The sequence below is a fragment of the Manis pentadactyla genome, chromosome 8 (genome assembly GCF_030020395.1).
Source record: "Manis pentadactyla isolate mManPen7 chromosome 8, mManPen7.hap1, whole genome shotgun sequence".
NCBI classification, from domain to species: domain Eukaryota; kingdom Metazoa; phylum Chordata; class Mammalia; order Pholidota; family Manidae; genus Manis; species Manis pentadactyla.
In genome coordinates, this window is record NC_080026.1 from 89,934,430 (window position 1) to 89,950,980 (window position 16,551).

At 39.7% G+C, this 16,551-nt stretch overlaps 2 protein-coding genes across 7 annotated transcripts in view; one reads left to right on the forward strand and one right to left on the reverse strand.

Moving 5' to 3' along the window:
- Positions 1–8,750, forward strand: part of MYPN (myopalladin) — an 88,594-nt gene extending 79,844 nt beyond the window's left edge. For all 6 annotated transcript variants that reach the window (XM_036923957.2, XM_057505912.1, XM_036923956.2 and 3 more), the window contains one exon: positions 470–8,750. In XM_036923957.2, the coding sequence (XP_036779852.2) occupies positions 470–639 (170 nt within the window). In that variant the 3' untranslated portion in view covers positions 640–8,750. The remainder of the gene's footprint in view (positions 1–469) is intronic.
- Positions 8,751–12,613: 3,863 nt separating this feature from the next.
- ATOH7 (atonal bHLH transcription factor 7) lies at positions 12,614–14,526 on the reverse strand. The gene has a single exon (XM_036924092.2). The coding sequence runs from the start codon at positions 14,056–14,058 to the stop codon at positions 13,600–13,602; it is 459 nt and encodes a 152-aa protein (XP_036779987.2). The 5' UTR covers positions 14,059–14,526; the 3' UTR covers positions 12,614–13,599.
- Positions 14,527–16,551: the final 2,025 nt, after the last annotated feature.

A 16,551-nucleotide genomic window follows, 5' to 3' on the forward strand; every position in this document is an offset into this window, starting at 1 on the left:
AGGTTGACTACAGTGTTTGGTAGGTACTTCTCAGACATCTGGAACCATCTTTTGGCTTCCATATGCTCAGGATTCTTGTTTCCATCTTCTGAGATACCCTCCTTTGAGAGTTTATAGCCCCCTCTACACTATCCCTAGCAGACCCCAGGGTAAGTCAGTGAGAGGGGATAATTTTGAGAAATCACCCTAGTCACTCACTTTTCCTTTGCATAGTCCCAGATCTTACTGGACTCAAATCATAGGTTTGGGAGTTAGGGGCTTCAGAGATCACCAGTCCAGTTTCCCTATTCCTGGCAGGAAAGGAAAGATTTTTTGCTCTTTTACAAATGGCTAATTTTAGACCACGGTATATTCCAATCCTTTACTGAGATCCCACAAAGTGTTGGGGTGAGGATAGAATGCACCCCTGTACTGCACCTGCTAGACTCTACTTCTTTGATCATAACATATTATTTGGTCCATATTCCAGCTCAGTGGCACCAGCAGATCCCACCACCCATGTCCGTCCGACCCAGCGGCAGTCGCTACGGCACTCTCAACAGTAAAGGACTTGACATCTTCTCTGCCTTCTCCTCCATGGAAAGCACAATGGTGTATTCATGCTCCTCTCGGAGCGTAGTGGAAAGTGATGAACTTTAAGAATGTCGCTGTGCAAGGGGGCAGACCGCGGAGGGGAATGAGGGTGAGCCAGACACAGTGGCATGCAAGCAACCGGATCTGAGTGAGTTCCCAAGGCCGCTGGACCTGTGGCAAGGCGTTCTTTGAAAGAGTCAGCTGGGGTCTCTTGCAGTCTCACCTGGGGGAGAGAGGCAGGGCTGTGCCTTTTAAAGATTCCAACAAAAATGTGAGAAGACAATACAGATAAACCAAAGATGTCATGCAGCTGCCATCTACAGCTTTGGGAAAAAGCTAGCATGCTCCCCTGCCCCGCTGCTGCGTTAGAGATGTTTAGGCCCTTCTAGGAGCAACTGGCGGCCATAGGCTTGGGCTGAGAGGAGTTAGACAGTAGTGACCTTAGGTATCACTAACTCCCAAACAATGCAAAGAAAAAAGGTGGGGAGTTCTCCATCACCTTTCATTGACTACATCCATAGCAGGTAGTTTTGCTGAATTCATTATATCAGCTTCTACTTAGCATTAGGAGAGAGTGCCGTACAACACACATATGTAGAGAAGCACTTTTGATTTGCTTATCCTGGGTGTACTGAGCCACATAATAAGGTGCCAAAATGTGCTTGATACAAAAAATTCACTGAAACACTCAATATTGCACAGTGCACTTATTCTGTAGCCAAAACAGAGCCCCACCAGCCTGTCTGCACCATTTTTTTGGTGGGGGGAGCTGAGGGGATACAATGATGAGTGGTTTTTCTTTCTGACTTTATATATCCCTACACTCTAGAACAAAAAGGTTGTTAATAAGCTAACCAAAAATAAATCTTTCGTGGGGTTACTTTAAAACTACTATCTTCAATTTCCACTAGCAAAATATTAATCTGCCTGTAAAATACTGACCCTTCCACTACTTCCCTCCTCCAAAAGTCTGGAATCATGTGAGGCAGTGAGGGAGGAAGATGCATACAAGGTAAGGAAGTGATGGGAGAACATTCTTTGTCACTTGCCCCAAAAGAGTGGCGGTTGTGGAAGGAGAGTTCCTTCATAGCTGTGAGCTACTTTGAGATAATTAATCAAATTGCATTTTCTTTATAGAAACCATTATGCTACCTGGGGTAGTGGGAGGAAAGGGGAATATGCATCTGTATCCAACCCACCCAATCAAAACCTGCCCCTTCTACTTAAATAATTTTTAGACTTCAGTTCACCCCCAGTGCCTAGAAGAGTGCTTTACACAAAGTAGACATTCAATAGATATTTCCTGAATAAATGAATCTTCCATTAGATAAAGAAGTCTGCAATTCACACACCAGTCCAAATATTGCCCTGGGAATGATCGTCACAGCACAGTTTGCTCCAGACTCACCAGAGTAATGGGTTGGAGGTGTCTGTTGCCAACTCACTGTACCCAAGTCTCTGGTGTTTGAGGCAGGACCCTCGGCTGGCATCTCACTCAAGTAAACAGAGAGTAGGAAGGGTTTGAGGCTTTTTTGTTTAGAAAGGCTTGAAACTTTCTTCACTCAGGCAAGGATTTCCAGCATAAAAATAAATTCATTCACTCAAAAAACCATTTGTGTGTCCGCTCTGTATAAGAAGCTCTGCTAGAGACTGTGGGAGACACAATGATACAAATAAGACACAGTCCCTGACCTCAGGGAGCTTACAATCTAGTAGAGGAGATGAGAAAAAAGGCATATTAAAGTGCTGCCTCTTGGGGCAAACATCTATTTTTTATCAAACGGAAGCCTCTAGTGCTCTCCATCCTCTATTTTTCATGACTCAAATCATCTTAATTATTTTCAATCTATTTCTTAATGAAAGGAAATGCTTTAAGTTATTATCCTTTAAGAAACCAGTGTTTCAGTTAATTATTCGGAATTACTAGATTTTGTTTCCTTTTTTCATGTATACAGGACCAATACTAAAAAGATAGCCAACTGTAATGAAATAGAATGCATTTCATATGGAATGCATCCTGTAAAATGTGTTTCTGTACTGGCTTCTATTATGAAATCCCTTATAACCAAAGAGAGCTGTCTAACTCCAGGAATGCTCCTTCACAGTTGTGCACCCTACCTCCCCATCACATCTATTTCTTGAATCCCTAGAAAGTTCTCCCAGGAAAGGATATTTTTCAACTCTGTATGTCTTAGCTTTCTGAGTAATTTTTGTCTGTTGCCTTTTAGTGTTCGAGAATGACGGTAAATGCCAAGCTTGGCCACTAGATGGCACTGTCTAACCAAAAAACATAACAAGCCTAAAAAGTCCTGAACTTTGAACGATCACACTGTATTAAAACAGGGTTTCTCAACTTCAGCATTACCGACCTTCGGTCTGGATAATTTCTGTTCCAGGGACTGTCCTGTGTGCTATCGGATGTTTAGCCACATCCCTGGCCTCTACCCACTAGATGCCAGTAGCCTCCCCAGGTGTGACCACCAAAAACGTCTCCAGACATTGCCATGTGTTACCTGGGAGGTGGAATCCGCCTCTGCTGGGAGCCACTGTGTTGAATGAATGAATCAGTGCCCTGCTCTGAGAATTCTATTAGCTTTCATTTACAACGAGGGATACTTAATGTAGGAAATTTTAGTTCTATTGAACTAAAATATTTGGACTCAACATATCCAAAATCAGATTCATCATCTTCCCTTTCATAAACCATTCTTCAACTGAGTTTAATGATTTCTAGTAATGGCACAATCACATTGTTAGTAACCCAAAGAAAAAGTATCCAAGTATTTTTTGCTTCCTCTTATCCAATCAGTTGTTACATCCAGTTAGTTCTAATGCTTTTTTATTTCATATTCAGCCCTTCTTTCCATCCTTCTGCAGTTCCTCAGTCCAGACTTTCATTACTTTATTAATTGCCCTCAGTGCTTCTGATTTCAAACATAATAAAAAACTTCTAACTGGCCTTTTGGCCCCTAGTCCTGCTATTTTCCCCCACTCAAATCCAGCCCAGATCTCAATGTCAGCTCATTCTTCCTGAAGTACTTCTCCAATTATACTATTCCCCAATTTCAATTTCCCAATGGTTCCTTGGAGCCAACTCAGGTACCAGCTATTCTGCCCTGTAGTATTCAAGGCTTGCTCCAACATATCCCAAGGGATTCTCACCCACTACTCAGAACACACTCCCAATGTGACAGCAAACAGAGGACATCGGCTCCCAGGCACATGCCTCCTCTTGCCTCTGCTTGGAAGCTTCTCTCCCTGATCTCCACCTACAGAAATCTTACTTGTTCCTTAAAGTCCATGTCCAATGCCACTGCTTCTCTGAAATATTTTCTGGCCCCAACCAAATACAATTCTACTTTCTTTGAAATCTTATAGCAAATTTCTTGAGTCTGGAAGAAGAGAAGATGATTTCATATAGTATTTTATATAAAACACGGCTTCTGTATACCTGCCTGCCTCCTCCCCTTGCACTAGCCCAGTCTTGCCTACACTAGGTTTTAGCAACTTGTTGGTATGGACTGTGTCAAAAGTTTGCCATGTACCTTATACAGAATAGGCACTCAATAAATATTTATTGACCTAAATTGAACTTTAAAACTCTATGTAAGTCAGTATGGTTCTACATATAAAGTGAATTGAGTCTAGAGCAGTGGTGCTTAACCTTGGCTGCACATTAGAGCCTCCCCATGCCCAGGCCACAACCCCAAGTCAGTAAGTCATAAACTCTGGGATTGTGACATAGGCATCAATATATTTTAAAGCTTCCCATGTGATTCCAATGAGCAACCAAGATGGAGATATCACTTCAGAATTTACCTGGAAAAATCCAAAGGGATGTGGTTGGCATGAAGCTGTAATATTGGCATCAGTGGAAAATACAACCCCACTTGTTGCATGTGCCATGAGTGTAGAAATAGAAATAAACACACACTTTGGCCTTATTAGACCCTACTGTTTCTACACAATGATCATTAGACACGTAGCATTCATGAAGCCCCCAGAGGAAGCTCAAAAACCTGCAAAAAAAAATGAACCAGCAAAAGAGGGAAAGTTGATGCAATTTGTCTGGTCCTTTGTTTCAAAAAGCCTTTAAAGATCCCATAAGCACCCTTCTCTCCAAATAACTGAAGGGCTTTTCATAACTTGGTTAGACATGAAAATGGGCATCAGAGGGAAAATGGAGAAAGAAAATGTGCCATTAAAATCAAACTGCCTTTTTGAAACATTGTGTCCTTCACCAAAGTAAAGTTTTAATCAAAATTGCCAAATAGTACAACTAGCTTCAATGTATCATTCTCTTTTTATTTCCTTCCATAGGCATTCAAAGAGAAATTAAATGGTCAAGAGACTGATAATGCCCAGGGCTAGAGCTCTGAATGACACCTGCCATTTAGAATAATTCTCAGAGGAGTCAAAGATGACTTTTGTAAGGACAGGTTAGTTCAGATTAATCCTCAAATGATAAATTGGTTGCCTTCCAAATGTTCACTTCTAAATTCATTATTTAAACTCAGAATATATTTCCTTACATACATATCACCCAATGCCAGATTCCCAAGTGAATCCAGGAAAGCCCACTTAAGTCATGACTGGGTTACTGTATCTATTACACCTGATTGAGTTACAGTCCCAACCAAAAACAACCAATAAGAGAAGAAAGGCTACTTCCTCCTGCTTTTTCATATCTATGATGTGTCAAAGCTAAAGAGTGTCTATGGTTCTTTCAGCATCTATTCCCCATTCTGTGTTTTACTTCCCAGATCCACTGCATCCCATGTTCTACAATCCGCTCTGCTGCAGTGCATCCCATCTCACCCCTTCCCCACTGCCTGCCAACAGGCTTCATGCTCCCAAATGACCTAACTCCAGTTCCATGTATCGTGGTTTGGTGTTCAGAAGAAAACAATTCACCTGAACGCATTCTGAATGCCTAAGAGTCTTAATTTCAGAGAAGTGCTGCATGTTCTAAAGAGCAGTTGCTTTCTCACTCCAACTTCTAATTGATAGAATTGCTGGCAAAGTAAAAAAATAAAAAAAGTGAGGTGGTGTGGGGAGGTCTAGAAAACTGGATCAGACACCCAAATTGTTCTTCCTGATCACTGCCTCCTCCTGTCCTCCTCCCCACACACTCCCAAAGTACCTTCCAGGCTGAGATCCTGGCCTGAATATGTTTGCATATGGGGTATTTCTATGTTGATTGTAAACTCAAAGGCAAATTTATTCATAATGACCTTTATTTAAGGTCACTTCCAGGGTCCCTGGGTTGCCTCACAGCATTTCCTCTGATGGTTGAGTTGAAAATCAGTATTCCTTACCAGTAAGATGTAGAGTTACTTAGATTGCAATACAGCTTGTTGAAGTCCTTTTCACCACTAATTAATTGCCTTTCCTTGTTTTAAGTGGATCAATATTTCAGAAAGTTAATTGCTGAAGCATTGCTCGAAGAATGCCAAGCATCTTCTAAACTTTGGCAATGCAGTGGTCATCAGTATACTAAAAAAGTTGCCAACACTATGCTTTTAAAAATCTGTGCTGTGCAAAAAAAATGCATATGTGTTAAAAATATGGTTGCCTCTTATTTTTGACTAATTATATTAGCATACTTGGTATTATAGAACCATAAACTGGCTGCTTTTTGTTAATATGTAAATAATGGCCACTTCAAACTCCCAAGAGCAATAGCCTTTGAAACTGCAAGAAATAGAAAAAGAATATTCTTTTCAATCCTCTGAGAATTGTGCCATAAACGCTGAGAGTAAGCATAAAGACAGTGGCTGTACTGTAGCATATAAATACTAATTTGCTACAAGATTTAACATATAAGTGAATAGAAAATGTTTCCCTAATGATAAAAATTTAAATATTTCAACATTCTTTGACAATAAATGCTTTAAGCCTGAAAAAAATGTAATTTTCCTTTAAAATGCAGAAAACAGTTCTAGGTTCCAGGTTTAAAGATTACTTTTTGATGATGACTGAACTCATTTATTAATGTACAAATATAGTTGATACTTAAAAGTGATTTTTAAAATCTTATTCATATTGTATAAATTACTACGTGAGTTATAAGCTGGTTAAATATTTCTACAGCCACAGAAAGATAGCTGGGTTTTGGTCTTTCTAAAATACCCAGCAAATCCAATAGACTTCTCATAGAATGATCCTTAACTCTCTAAGATAAAAATCCATTCTGCCTTCTAACTGAAAACAGAGACACATTAAAAAATGAGACTTAAAAATGAGAAAAGTGAGGGTGGGGGAGTTTAACCAGTTCAGATTGGAAATTAATGGAGATACACATACAATTTCGTTACAATAAGAGATGTTTTAATACCCATAAGAAATGAATTATTTTCACAAGGTATGGTAAGAATCAATTGCTCAATGTTCCAAAATTCCAAAGAATCTGATGTTTTATACAGATTCAGTGAGTTATCTGCAAACTAGGGCAGATTCTTGTAATTTCCCCACAGTTAGCAGTGGAAGAATCCAGTGAACTGTATACTAGTATTCACTATAGCAGTCACTACCAAAAGATTACTCAATGTGCATGCAATAATTCAAATGAGGTCATTTGAACACAACTGTATTTTTTAACACACATTGGCAAATTAAATTTTGTTTTTCACTATTTTGATTTCAAAGATACCTTATCCTCTTTTCTGATTAATTTTCACTTACTTTTTCCAATATTTAGCATAAAATTTCTCAACCTACCCCATCCTGTCATTACTTCCCCGTCAAGATAAAAATCTGTAAAATAATAGCATTTGGAGAGCTCCTTATTTCTAGGAATTCTTAGGTGAATTCCTAAGAAATAAGGGGATTTTAATAATTCAGATGAATTTCAGACACATTCTCTAATTTTTCTATAAGCCTGGGGTCTCTGTTTCTTTATAAAATAAGCAAAATACTTGAGCCTTTCCCAGAATGGTGGATAGAATAAATAAATATTTATGAAGAATTTACTTTAGAGACCCTAAAAAAAGCAGTAACGAGGTTTTTTTATTCTAAGGAATATATTAAAAACATTTTCCTCCAAAGTAAGTAGTTCACTTAAAAGTTCACATTTCATTTTTGTCCAACTACTTTCTTTTTCCTTAGAAAGGTAGTACATAAAGGTGGGATCTTCTTGCAAAATGGTATGCAGTTTTTTTTTTTTAATCTGGAGAAAACCAAATGAATTTAAGAAATACCCTATCTGCTTTCTGCAGGAGATTCCAGGAAATTTTATTTTGGCACAGGCAGAAGAGCCTAAGGGAACTCTGAATTCTGTATCTATGATTGAAGGTAGTAGAAATACCAGAGTGCACACAGTAATAGCAAAGGAATTCTTGTATTCTTTTCTGGCTTAAGCAATTCGGGACAATTCCAGTGTACTGTTCCAGACCCTAATGAAAAAATGTTCCATACTAGCATGTCAATGGCCTTATGTTGAAATGAATTGGCAGTGAGGACTGCACACATGCCCACAGGCATACACACACACACACACACACACACACACACACACACACACACACACACTTCAAGTAAGGACTGCTGGAGCACCCAGAGCTAATGTAATTCAATTAGAATCAGGTGACACCTTTTACACTTTTCCTGTCTCTTCCTGCATGAGTTCTTTACACTTAAAAACACACCAGGCCCCAGAAGGCCCACAAACATGGTATGCTTCCATCTTAGGAAGCTTGAGTCAATTTATTTTCGAAAGTACTTTTTTGCTGTTGAAATCCTGATGGAAAAACCATTATAGTAGCCATTTTGAAATGTGTGAATTACATGAACTGTATATTTGGCCTTTATTATTAGAAAACAATGAACAGATCTTGCCTTTTATTCCTGTTCTTCTGCATCATGCATGCTAGCTATTCTGTCAAACTGAAAACCAGTGATCGCTTAAGCCAATGTGAGCGTAAACTGCTTCTTCAGAAGGTGGATGGTCCTGTGTTCTGGGAGACCATGTCATCACCGTGACACCCCTTGCTCTTACTTGGTCATGCTTACTTAAAGATTTGGGGGGGGGGTGTTTTTCTTGGAGACTTTGCAATTAGAAGAAGAAAAATAAGAATTATGAACCAGTATTTAATTCAACCTGGATGTTTTAAAGAGCAATTTAGAGGATGTGTTGGACTGTTTCTTTATCCATTAAATAAGATTTTATTTATTCTCAACCGTTGGGTTTGTTCTGTTTTTTGGGTTCCAGATTTTGTATGTGAGATGGGTAAGTTCTCTTGCTCTCAGTGGTTTTTCCATCAGCTCACATAGTTTTTGGATATGCTACCAGTTTGAAATAGCAATCCAAAAGTCCTGTGTTAATTCAATAAAACAATTATTAAAGTTTGTACCCACTAGTATATTCATTACCAGAGAGGGGAATGGGTACACATGTGAGGAGATAGGTCTTATATTTATGGTCTTACATGCACTTTGTGTGGTAGTGAAAAGAGATTGTTTAGTGTTGCCTAAGTAAAGAGCAGAGTCTAGCCAAATTCAGTCCAAAGACAGGACTTTGTTTTTACTGTAAGATGGAAAAATTTAAGTGAACTGAGCCTCAATTGTTGAATCCTGCAGCTCTATTATCCACAACTCAAACACTCTGTCTGGCTCATCTCTAGCAGAAATTTTAGTTCTCCATTAGTATAAAGGTCATCTCATCAACTAAGAAGATGGCTGTACTGGATGTTACAAAAGATACTCAAATCTGGAGAAAGACAAGTACCAAATGATTCCACTCATTTGTGGAGTATAACAACAAAGCAAAACTGAAGGAACAAAACAGCAGCAGACTCACAGACTCCAAGAAGGGACTAGCAGTTACCAAAGGGAAGGGGTTGGGGTGGGAAGGGAGGGAGAAGGGGATCAAGGGGTAATATAATTAGCACTCACAGTATAGGTAGGTCATGGGGAAGGCAGTACAGCATGGGGAAGACAAGTAATGACTCTATAGCATCTTACTACACTGATGGACATTAACAACACAAAATCTGTGGGAAGCAGCAAAGGCTGTGCTAAGAGGGAAATATATTGCAATACAGGTCTACCTCAGGAAAGAAGAACAATCCCAAATGAACAGTTTAAACTTGCAATTAATGAAACTGGAAAAGAAAGAACAAATGAGGCCCAAAGTCAGTAGAAGGAAGGACATAATAAAGATTAAAGCAGAAATATATAAAATTGAGAAGAATAAAACAATAGAAAGAATTAATGAAAGCAGGAGCTGGTTCTTCAAGAAAATAAACAAAATAGATAAACCCTTAGCCAGACTTATCAAGAAAAAAAGAGAGTCTACACACATAAACAGAATCAGAAATGAGAAAGGAAAAATCACTATGGACAACACAGAAATACAAAGAATTATGAAAGAATACTGAAAAGTTATATGGTAACAAACTGGATAACCTAGAAGAAATGAAAAACTTTCTAGAAAAATACAACCTTCCAAGGCTGACCCAGAAAGAAACATAAAATCTGAATAGACCAATTACCAGCAAAGAAATTGAATTGGTAATCAAAAACTACCTAAGAACAAAACCACTGGACCAGATGGTTTCACTGCTGAATTTTATCAAACATTGTGAAGACCTAATACCCATCCTCCTTAAAGTGTTCCAAAAAGTAGAAGAGGAGGGAATACTCCCAAACCCATTCTACAAGGCCAGCATCACTCGAATACCAAAACCAGGCAAAGACACTACACTGATGGACAGTGACTGCAATGGGGATATGGGGGGTGAGGACTTGATAATATGGGTGAACGTTGAAACTACAATGTTCATGTGAAATTTTCATAAGAATGTGTATCAATGATACTTTAATTAAGAAAAAAGAATGATAGCCTAATCCTTCTTAATATCTGTAAATATGAAGAATGGGAAGTCAGTATAATCAGTTTTTTTATTATGAGGTTAATGGTGTCAGAGTAGACATAGTTTAATTAAGTGGTTCTCCACCCTGACAGCTCATTAGAATCACCTGGGGAGCATTTTGAAATGACTCCAAGCAGTTAAATGAATTCTTGAGCTAGGGGGATCCAGGTTGGTATTTTTTCCAAGACTCCCTAGGAGTGATACTACTGAGCAGTCAGGGTTGAGAACCACTGGCTTAGATTACCTTTCCCATCCTGATAGTCCTGTTCATTTGCATATGGTCTTCAAGACTTCCAGTCCTGAGGTTTGGGGCTTCAGCCTCTAGCTAGTACTAGGGAGAGCCCACATACAGTAATTAGTCAAACTGAAACCCTGCCCAGGGGGAGTCTCCTTTTATGATTTAATGTCCCCACTTAGGAACTTTTAGGGCACATATTACTGTTACTACACCATTGAAACATTCAGCTGTTCTCTCTGTGGGACTGCTTATTGATTAGTACATGTGTGTTCTTGGCTGCCTACCCAAAGACAAGGACGGTGTTGTGTAAGGGTATGAGTGGGTGCTTGATAACATTTGTTGATTTATTGAAAAAAGGGAGCCCAAGTAAAAGAATATTTTTGAATTTCACTATGTCCTGTTGTCAAACTAGAAGGAACACAGGTTTTCAAAGGTGGACAGTACACTTTTAGGTTGCTTGATAATCTAAAATCTATTTTGTATGATAATAAATGAACCTAAACTTCCAAAAGATTTTATATTTGTTTTATCCAAATTTCTAATCCATAAATTATGAAGGATTTCCCGACATGTAGTATGAGTTTTATCAAAGATTGGATCTGACAACTGACACACATTTTTTATCACTGAGACCTTTCCCTCAAATGTCTTCTAGGAAAAATATAGTACATTGAGTGGGGTGGAAAACTTAGGGATTTGTTAAGGGCTAAACTGTTTCCATAAGTTTCCAAAACACAGAAACAAGCAGCTAAAGGTTTAATATTTAACAGATTCCCATTCTTTTTGAGGAGTGGAGATGAGGAAGGAGAGGCAAGGGATTAGAATCCCATCATTTTAATTAAATTGTCTGATTTCATTAAGAAACTGCTGCTAAGAATCAAAAAAGAAATATTTCCTGAGTGTTATTCTGTCTAACCCTCTGTACTAAAGCTGTAGAGATCAAATAAAAAGTACAGTTCTCTTTTATGAGATATTTATAGTCCAGAATGGGGGTTGTGAACCCTGCCTGAAAAAGGACTGACAATCTTTATACATTCTTGAGACCTCCTCTGATTAACACATGTTTAAGCATTTTTTAAATTCATTCTCAAATTCTACAAATTTACGGAGGTTATTATAATGAAGCTTTTTAAGTCTAAATAAGTAGACTACTGTGTCCAAATAGTGAGAAAGGCAGATGTGCTGAGTCTTACCATTAGCCCAAGTGCACACAGCAGAGTGGAGTGTGGCCAGAAAGGGGCCTTAGCATCATCACTTCAAGAATGTGCTGTCCACTGGACTACAGCATCTTCTAAGAGCTGTTGAAGCCAAGAGGTTAAATGAACGTTTGACTCTCTAATTTGCAATGAGGACGCAAAGTCCTGAGCCCTCCTAGGTTTCTTAAAAACAGGTTTCAGGAGGAAATGGAAATTCAGTGTTAGCCTCGCAATGGATCTCTAGAGATACACTTACGATTTTATTTTCTAAGTTTAGGTTTATGCACTGGGGAAGACACTTTCATTAAAACCAAATGGGTTTTGATAATTAGGGATAACTAAGAAAGTAAAAATCTTAATGGAGACTCTCAAGATAAATTGCAAATAGATGGCTATATGGGATGTTAAGTGCTGGAATTCATATTTTAAGAGTTTGGGGGATGTCACTGTTGTTTTTGTTGACTTGTGACAAATTCCAAATGCACAAATAACTTAGAGACCTGCTTTTTCTAATAATTAACAAGACATTCTCCCAAACACATGCAGAACTTTTGTCCACCAAACCACTCTAAAGGTTTGGTTTTATTCAGCCTATAGTTAAGGAAATTTATAAAAGTAATCCAAACCAACACGTTGTGTATTATTTTGCTCCTATCTTGATTAGCCTTAATGATAGTGAAGCTCTTACTGATCAACTTGTACTGAATAAAAGGAAATTACAACCAAAAGCAACATTTTTTATTTCTCTTGGTACTAGTTGTATACATTTCCATATAGGAACAAACATATATATTTGGATACTTGTACGGAATTAGGAGTTACTAATTGGCTTAGGAAAATAAAATACTGAAGAACGTCTAGTTACTTAAGAGCTAAATACTATTTCAATTAATTTATCTTTAAAAACCCATGAAAAACACATCTCTATGTCTAAGATGACAGAGGAAACTTTCAAATTAATTACTTGTACTCTCATCAGCTTGTCTTCTTTTGATGAAGTATTACAAAACAGCACATTTGCCAATTAGTGCGATTAGATTTAAACATTCCACATCTTTACTCACGGAAGTCCTCAATATCACTACCCCCAAATAGGCCTTTAGAGTGCCATCAGGAAACTAGCAGAACTCCTGGCAGGAAAAACAAACACACGTTTTTATTTATAGTTTATAAAACCTGTATTTTAATAATGTATACACAGTTTTTAAAAATGCAGAGCACTCACTCCCACATACTCTACCAAAAAAAAAAAGCCTGACTACTTCATGCATGCACACACAATGCACTAAACATAAATGCACTTATAGGTCAGGAAGGTAGCTCTGTTTTAAACATATACGAGTAATGGATACTGTAACTTCACCCCAAAAGGACAAACTTACAAAGTTTAAGAAAGTGATTATTTCTCTCAGGACTAAAACTGCAGTATAGCCTAATCCTATTTTTTCTTAAGACTGTTTTCCCTCTAAGTAGTCCAGAAAGGGGAGAGGGGGCATTATTTTCACAGCAATCAAAACCATTCACAATATCCATTAATGAAATCTACGAAATACTGATAAAGAAAAAAGGCAATAAAATCATTGCATCTATAGAACTGGTGATGCGAATAAAAGTAATCTATTCTGATTTTTTCCTAAGAATGCATCCTAGGCCACCACGGGCTGCGTTGCGGCTCCTGAGCGCCATCACTGGGCATCTCACGCCGGCAGGGCCGCGCGCCCTAACTGGCCATCTGAAAGGGCTCGGGCTGGAAGCCGAAGAGCCTCTGGCCGTAGGGCTCGCTCTCAGCCGGCAGCTTTGCACCCGCGAATGGGAGGTAGAGGTCGCGGCCGAAGTGTTCGCAGTGGAGACTGACCCAGTCCCGCTCCGAACCGAATCGCTCGGCCTCGGCCAGGATGCGGGTCAGAGCCATGATGTAGCTCAGCGCCATCTGCAGGGTCTCATACTTGGACAACTTTTTATCCTGGCCCCACTGGGGCACCACCCTGCGCAGGCGGTCGAAGGCGGTGTTGAGCCCCTGCATGCGGCGGCGCTCGCGAGCGTTGGCCGCTAGGCGCCTGCGCGCCGCGCTCTCCAGCCGCCCCGCCCCGGTGCACGTGCCCGCGCACTCGCCGCCGCCGGCGCACGGGGTCGCGGCGCGCGCTCCCGCCTCCGGGTGGCTGGGCTTGCAGGACTTCATCCCCGGTCCCTGCGGAGGGAGGGAGGCGCCGAGCTCCGTCGCCCGCTCAGCACCCGGGCGCGGGCTGGCCTCCCGAGCCGCTCCCGTCCGCGGCTCTCCTTAGCAAGTGGTCATACACAAAGCAGCTCGCGCCGAGTCAAAGTTTACAGTGGGGCGCGCGGGACTACGCCCTCTGTCCTACTGAATAACCAGATTGACGTCTCTTCCCTTGCCCAAATTTAGGGGAAATTGAGTTGGTGACAGAAAGTCATTTTCCCAACGTTAGTCTGAAAAAGAGAAGGGAACCTTCTTGCAGCGGAATTTGGGGTGGCTGGTTCGGGGAAGGCCTTTCAAGTCCTCCGGGAAAGCCCGACACTTGTCTTGAGGAAGATGAAATCTTCCGTGAAGCTCAGCTAGGGAAGGAGCGCTTTATCCGCAGAGCTGTCGGAGAGTGCTGGTCGGATCTTTGAAGGAGGAGAATTTATAGCAGAGGGCTAAGGGAGGGAACAGGTGGTGGCAGGTGGGCGGGCGTCCCTCGGCTTCCATCTCAGCACCTTCCTACCCTGGGAACTGCGGGGGGGAAGGGGGACGCACAGCAAAATCCTGACAGTACAGCCTTCGTCTGTTGAAGTTTCTCCAAAGCTATGTCCAAGAGTAACACACCATCTGGAGAGGCCTGGCTGTCCCCAAAAGAATAACGAGGTGGGGGTGGGGAAAGACTTTGGTCCATCTTTTCCCATATCAAGAACTTAACCGAGGTTTTAAAATTAGTGAAAATCATTCGTGTAAACATGTTGGTCTTGGTGTAATGAGGTATATCAGAAGTTTAGTAAAGATTTAGTTTTCTTCAAGATGTATGACAATTTTGGATAATGTTGATCTAATATATTGACATTTTTATTTTAACTATTAAGTTGGGACAAATTATATTTATATTACTGAAGACCTAGAATTTTACTGTGCAAATAATTTGGCTGTGTTTTGCAGAATAACTTATAACATATCAAAAGATATTTGTGGTATATCAAAATATGTATATTATTCCAATTATATAATTGGATTTCATGAGTTTGGATACTTAGGCAAATTAATTCAGAATTTATACTCTACTTCCCCCAACACAGGTTCATCAATGTGTTTGGGATATGCATTGAGATGATAATTACTTAATTATTTAATTTGACATTTAAATCTAGTGAAACTAACCATATTGCACATATCTGTGCAAAATGGAGACATCTAAGTAACTTGTGAAGCTTTTTAAAGTAATTTTTTAAAGGAAGATTTTTTTTCCCCCCACATGATAATGCTGTAAATATTTCATACTGCTTGGATGTTTCAGTTGTGTCAGTTGTCCTCGAGAACAATAAAAAAACATGATTTCCACTATTGATAATGATGAACTGACTTATACAGAGAGCCATTGACTGATTCTTCCAACACAGCTCCTTTCTGGCTCATAAGGAAAAGTGAAGTGGCAAAGAAACCAGCTCCAAATGGATTGAAGCCAGGTTCATTTCTGGATTCTTCAAGAAGACCAAGTATGCTCCTTCCTCTTTTGAAATACGGATTATGTCAGCGTTATACTCAGATATGTTTGTTTAATTAGGTTGTTGACAAACTCTCACAAAAATGGAGTCTTTTAACGGTGATTCGCTTCCACCACTGCTGCCTCAGCCTGAAATCCCACTGTGACTGCCCTGACTAGAAGTCCATAAATAGTTGATTAATCCCCAGCTGAAGCAACGACAATGAAACGAAGTCGAGTAACATGAAGACAATAGGATTCAATTGAACATTAATGACCTCCAGCATGACAGATGTTGAACACGGACTTCTGCATGGGGCCTCTCGGCTCTGTTACTCTGCATTCTGACAGTCTTGGTCAGGAACAGCAGTCCTCTGACAGGAAAATCTATACCATTTAGTCATCAAAATGTCAAATACATTTTTTGAGCTTTATGGAAACCTGCCCCCTAATGCTGTTATTTCTCATGTTCGTTTAGATCATCCCTGTGCCGAAAAGGATCCTACTTTGTGATACTCTTTGGAATATTTCCCTATAAACATACTGTGCATTCGTTTTAGACACTGTTGACCAAATGCTAACAGGATGCATTTTGCAGGCCATGTATTCAGGCTTCTGAGATTACAGCCTATGCACCAAGAGAAACAAAAGCAGAACTTGAAAAGGAAAAGGAAACATAGCAGTATGTACACAGCACAGCTGTAGCTGTATCAGAATATAAACTAACAGATATCTGTGGCATGAAATTGATCCAAATGTAGAGTATTACTGCAGTAAAGAAGCTATACAGTGAGACATTCCCCAAATGTATTCTGAAGGACAATTTATTAGTACTACAAACATGATCGTGGAGAGAAGGGAGTCCATCGTCCTATAAGTTTGAGAAATATATCTGCTATCTCCTGCTTGGAAAGTCATGAAGCAAAACTGGTATAGTAAAGTTTCTGAGAAGTCCTGGAGTAAAGAAACCTATTGGCTCCAGTGTT